The sequence below is a fragment of the Pteropus vampyrus genome, unplaced genomic scaffold (genome assembly GCF_000151845.1).
Source record: "Pteropus vampyrus isolate Shadow unplaced genomic scaffold, Pvam_2.0 Scaffold23, whole genome shotgun sequence".
Taxonomy (NCBI): domain Eukaryota; kingdom Metazoa; phylum Chordata; class Mammalia; order Chiroptera; family Pteropodidae; genus Pteropus; species Pteropus vampyrus.
In genome coordinates, this window is record NW_011888804.1 from 7,129,293 (window position 1) to 7,135,292 (window position 6,000).

Here is a 6,000-nt window from a genome sequence, read left to right on the forward strand (position 1 = left end):
TGCCCCATACGAGGCCCTCTCAGAGACATCGATTTCCGAATTTTGCTTTGTCTTTGTCTCCATGGCACCAAACTAAGGTAGCTTGGCCTGTGCTCTTTTCACCAGATAAATAACGAATTATCTCCCACTGAGATCCTAATTATTTTGTAATTCTGCCTGGTCTATTTTCCTCAGAAAACTCCCATGTTTCCGCTTCCTTTGGCATTGGCTGGACACAGCTGGCATCGATGCTGGGCACACCCTGGTGATATTCCCTGGGGCATGATTCCCGAAGGTGAGTTGAATGAGAATGGGCAGGGAAGCTTGGTGAAAAGGCTTCGCCTAAAAAGAGACTTGACTCATTGGGCCTAGGGTCATGTGGTAGGCTGAAAACGCCCCCCAAAGAGATCCAAACCCTAATTCCTGCAAACCGTGAATGTTATCTTCCATTGCAAAAGGGTCTTTGTAGATGTGATTAATTAAGCATCTTGAAATGGGAGCTGACCCTGGGTTACCTGGTTGGGTCCTAAATGCAATCACAAGTATCTTTATAAAAGGGAGAAAGTATCTTCCAAAGAAGGAGAGTTTACTGCAGAAGAAGGCCATATGATAATGGAAACAAGAGGCTAAACCGATGGCTTTGAAGATGGGAAAAAAGGCCACCAGCAAAGGAATGCAAGGAATGCAGCTCTAGAAGCTAGAAAAGGCAACAGATGGTCCTCTCCAGCCTCCAGAAAGAAACACAGCTCTGACCTGATTTTAGCCCTGTGAGATCCACTCTAGACTTCTGACCCCCAGAATTCTAAGAGAATAAATGCATGTCATTTTAAACCACCAAGTTTATGTTAACTTGTTATGACAGCTTTAGAAAACTAACAGAGGTAGCACCCAGGAATCTGCATTTTAGTGACCTTTGACCTTTTGCTGGCTCTGATCCATGCGGACCATACTTTAGGAAGCACTACTCCAGAGATGTTTCAGTCTGCTTCCCAAGTGCAGCCATTCTAAGAGAACTAAAGAATTTTGTTAGAGTTGGAAGGACCTTGCAACAAACATCTTGCTTCTACCTGCTCATTTTACAGATGGGAAAACTGAGGCCAAGGAAACTGCAGCCAGGTAGAAGGATGAGACATGCTTTCATTCAACTCTGTCCCTATTGGGTTTTGAATTCCATTTGGAGTTTTTAAAATGAGCTATTATGCAGGCTGTCAATAGCTTTGCTATCTCATAATGACCCAATCGTGAAACGATTTAGCAATCCTGCTAATTGCATTTGGGGATACAGCAGTTGGGTAACTAGTTGGTGATTACTCATTCCCCAAGAGCCATACATATTGCAATACAAGGAAGCTAATCTTAGAAATACTTGTTAACTTCGATGATAATTACTAAGTAATTGGCTAGAACATGCCATTGTGAATTTACCCGGAATATGCCAGGTAATTATCTGGTCTTATGTTCCCTGTAAAATAAAAATCCAGGGTCCGAAAATTGTTCCAGTTGGTTGGCTATCATCCAACCATCGACCTCTGCCAGCCAATTGTGTGAATGTAAGTGATTAATCAAATTACTCAAATATTTGGTTTCAAAATGAACGTTCAGATAAGAAACCTGGATAACCAACAAGTAGATGATGCTAAATGGGAGACAGGGGTACACGCAGCCCCCTCAAGATAAATATATAATGAAACAATAACGTGGAATAAATGCCACTTCTTTGGGGCTCATCTGGCTTCTTCACGCAAAATACTAAACACTTCAGAGACCAATTACAGGCCCCAAAGCTGCAGAGCCTTTATCGTGGTGCCAGGAAAAGGCTTTGCTATTTGTGAAATCTGCAGGCAGTTATGGTGCTTGGGGAGGGGGCTCAGAATTTTGCACATAATAGAAAAAGGCCACAAACACAGCTGGCTTGCAGGATGAGTGACACATTTTCATAATGACCACTCATTTTTCAAAGATGGCTGCTAACTGAATCCAGCCACTTCCTATTAGCCAGCCCTTGGGAAAGGGGTGAGAGAGGCCTTGGGTTAACAGGATTCCACTGATAACACTGAAAAAGTCGGAGGGCAGGAGGCAAAAGGTTCTTTAAAAAGGCCAGCCAAAGAAAAAGAGATGATGGATTTCAAATTTCTAATTTAGGGATATAAAAAAGAAGGGTGAGGAGCCGGCCAGAAGGTGAGGAGCTGGCCAGAGAGAAAGTTGGGGGAACAGACTAAAGAGCGCTGGGCAGAAGGCCAGTGGTGGGGAAAAGACCGCCTTCCGACCAGACTTATGCACCCCAAGTAAAGGGCTTCTGACTACCTGCTAATGAAGATGGTGCATACTGGATAAGATGGGGAACAAGAAAAGAAGCTAGGGTTTAGTGCCGGTAGATTGTAAAAATGGCCACAGATTGTTCCTTTCCTTTCACCCGTGCCCTTGCAACATGACATTGAAAATCCACTCATCCAGAGGAAGAGTCTGTTTCTCCATGCCTTGAATGGAGGTTAATCACATGATTTGCTTTGGCCAATGGACATTAGCCAATGCAACACAAACAGAGATAGGAAAGGCACTTGTCCATTAGGGTTTGATCTCTTGCTGCACTTGGAACACTGAGACCACCATGGGAAGGAGCCCAAGCTAGCCTGTAGAGGGATGAGAGGCCACGTGGAAGAGAACTGAGGCACCTCAGCCGACAGTCTGCCAACCCAGAGACACATGAGTAAGGGCATCCAAGACTGACCACCCCCCATTCGGACCTGTCAGCTGACCACAGACACATCCAAGAGCCCCCCTACCGAGCCTGGCTCAGTGCAGAACTGTCCACAGAATAGAGAGAACCTACAAAGTACTTTGTACTTTGTAGTTTGTTACTCAGCAAAAGCTTACTGATACACTCACGTAATCAGAACAGATCAGCCCTTGAATTACCTGGATGGATTATTTGAGAGCCACTTCTGTTGCAGAGTTGAGAATCACTATTTTTACCCTGATTTAAGGAGAGTTGAAGGGCCATGCCTAGATCTCCAATCCTTTACATGCATTTGGATTTGATATGTGGGTTCCAGTCAACCCACCATTTGCATAATCAATGGTGACAGACGATAACACACCTTCTACCAATTGCTAAAGTCTTATAAACGGACTCAAGAGGCTTTGTATCACAAGGGAGATGAAAGACACACCAGCTCTTCACTGAGCCCACAGGTCCCACTATGGCACCTGCCAAGATGCGAGGCTTGTGTATTTGGGATCTTATTGCTTGAGTTGAGTATGGGAAGAAGAAGGCTCCTAGATGACCCTTGGCATCACAGGCCATACTCAGAATGCCACTGCTGTGGCCAGTCCTAATGTGACAAGGGAGCAAAGGCCAGAGTTTAAAAACACACCAAAGGACTGTTCCACAACTGTTCCCTAACACCAACGCTATCTGTTCCCAACGCCCCACATCACTGGGCAAGGTGAAGGAACAAGTCTGAGAAAGTTCCTATCCTCAGACATTTTCTTAATGTCCATTCTCTACTAACTATCCCTTCTGTGCAGCTATAGATCACAGACCCCAGACATTTAAAACAACAATGGTAATGCCCTGCAAACATGCTCTGCTGCCTTAATGAAAAACAGAATAACAGTCATCAGAATCTTAGTCTAGGGGTTGGCAAACTAGGGTCTGTGGGCCAAATCCAGCCCATTGCCTGGTTTTTCAAATAAAGTTTTATTGGCACACAGTCACGTACATCATTTACATCTTGTCTGTGGCTGTGTTCACACTACAGGAGCAGAGTTGAATAGTTGCTACAGTAACTGTATGGCCCGCAAAACTGAAAATATTTACTACTGGTACCTTTACAGAAAAAGTTTGCAGACCCCTGATTTAGTCTACTCCACTCAGTTTACATATGGAGAATGTGTGTCTCGGAGATGTGGTTTTGCAAATACTTGAAGCATAGCAGGACCCAGAACCAATTTTCTGGCTCCCCACATAGTGCTCTCTCCATGGCACTGCTCTGCCAAAGAGTTTTAGCCTTAAGAGTATTTTCTGGAGTCGCAAATCCTAAAACCACACAAACCGTGAACGGTCGAGCTAGGGACGCTCTAGTCATTAGAATGTTGTGTTAACCAGAACCCCCATTTCTCAACTCTGCTGGAAGCAGAGCTTTGGGGACCCACGCATGGGGAGCCCAGACGGGACTGACCTGGTGATGATGGCCAGGTGGGGCGGGCTCATGCAGGCGCCCATGAAGAGCACCACGTTCTCGTGCCGTGTCTGCCTGTACGCCATCACCTCCCGCTTGAAGGCCTTTAGCTGTTCCTCATTATCCCTCTCGATGTCAATCAGCCGGATGGCCACCTCCCCGTGCCAGCGGCCGTGGTACACCTGCCCGAAGCGGCCCTTTCCGATGAGCTCGCCGATCTCCAGCTGCTCAAAGGGGATGTCCCACTCCTGCAGGAAGATGCTGGTCTGACTGGCCTTGCGTGGAAAGCTCCGGGCCGAGAGGAGGGAAAGGTTCATTTCCTCCAAGTCGTCCTCTGACTCCTCGGCCTCATCGTGGCCCTCTTCATTCTGTGGCCGGAAGGGGGACAGAGGTCAGAGCTGGTTCTGCACTCGCCCACCTTCCCACGAGGTCCTCCTGGGTCCCCGTTGTGCATGTGAGGGTCTGGACACGTCTCCAGGGGCATCTTCAGCTTGGTGTGTACGTGTATTTCCTGATTTGCCTACATACATCTATTTGTCTAGAATCATATACAATGAAGGATCCGAAAGGGACATCATGAGAATTCAACTCCCTTGTGCTAAGGGGGAAACTGAGGCTCAGAGAGGAGAAATGCGAGGGGGACCACTCATTCTGGTTTGCTAGGTCTTTCCTGGGTTTGGTACAGGAAGTCCCATGCCTTGGTACAGGGAACTCCTCAAGCCAAGTGAGCTGGAATCTGGCCTCAGTAAGTTATGGGTAAGTCACTTTACTTCTCTGAGCCCCGCTTTCGTCATCACGGAGAGTGGCTAATAAAATCTACCCCTGGGGGTGGCATGAAGTTTTCAATGAGATAAGAGTCTGTTAAGTTCTTTGCACAGACCTGACCACCTACAGGAAATGTGGACTAAAATGCCTGTAAACATGCAGATAGATTCCTGGGCCGCACCCAGATCTACAGAATCCGAATATAATCAGGCCAGGGCCAGGAATCTGCATTTTCATCCTGCACGCCCACGAGAGTCAGGTACGCTTAGGCGTGACCACCACAATAGTTAAAGGCTCAAACTCTAGGGACCCAGCTTCCCAGCGTGGGGTCTGGGGGTACCTGGGGCTGGGAGTGCCCTGCCCCTTAAGTTCTTTTACTGGAATGTGGAAGTGGCCGATGCCTGAGCCAGTGGGGACTCCCAGGGCTGTGGGGCCTGACTAGATAGCTTGACGGGGTAGCCCCTTGGCTGGATGCAGGTCTTCGTAACCCCAAACCTGAGTGAGCTGTCCCCAGTGGCACACTAAGGAGAACTGACAGAGGAAATACCAGCTTCTCCCAGAATCATTTTTCATGTACCACCGTAGAGTCAGAAAAATATATGATTTTTCTCTGGCAACCCTGATTCTATTCCTTTCGAGGGGTCAGGCCTCCATGGTGCTCACGCTGGACACTGCGTTTCTTCCTCCAGAGGCTCTGGCAGGTAGGAAGAAGCCCCAGAACATTCTCAACACCCCACCAAGCCCAGTGTGTCTGAGGCCCTCGCCTCCTCCCATGCATTCTTAGAAGGCAGTGGGGCACATCCACCTGGGGGTTTATCCAGCCTTGAACTGGTTTTCCAACTAAGAATGCAAATCGCTCACCAATTTCCGCACAATTAGCTTTTCCGTGACACACATCATATAATGGCCCATTAGGTTCATTGCCGGGAGGGCCCACCCTTTGTTAGTTGTCCCAGAGTTAGAACATCCATCATTCAGAGCCCCTGCACCTCCCACCTGCCCCGAGCCTTCTGCGTCACCAAAGATATCACTTGGCTTTGTCGCTTTCTACGCAGCCCCTGGAAAAAGTTGCTCC

General features: G+C 47.5%; 1 protein-coding gene across 1 annotated transcript in view; it reads right to left on the reverse strand.

Annotated features, from left to right (window-relative positions):
- Positions 1 to 6,000, reverse strand: part of KSR2 (kinase suppressor of ras 2) — a 366,625-nt gene that overhangs the window by 47,911 nt on the left and 312,714 nt on the right. Inside the window, 1 exon segment of the mRNA XM_011356069.2 lies at positions 4,161 to 4,569. Coding sequence (XP_011354371.1) covers positions 4,161 to 4,569 — 409 coding nt within the window.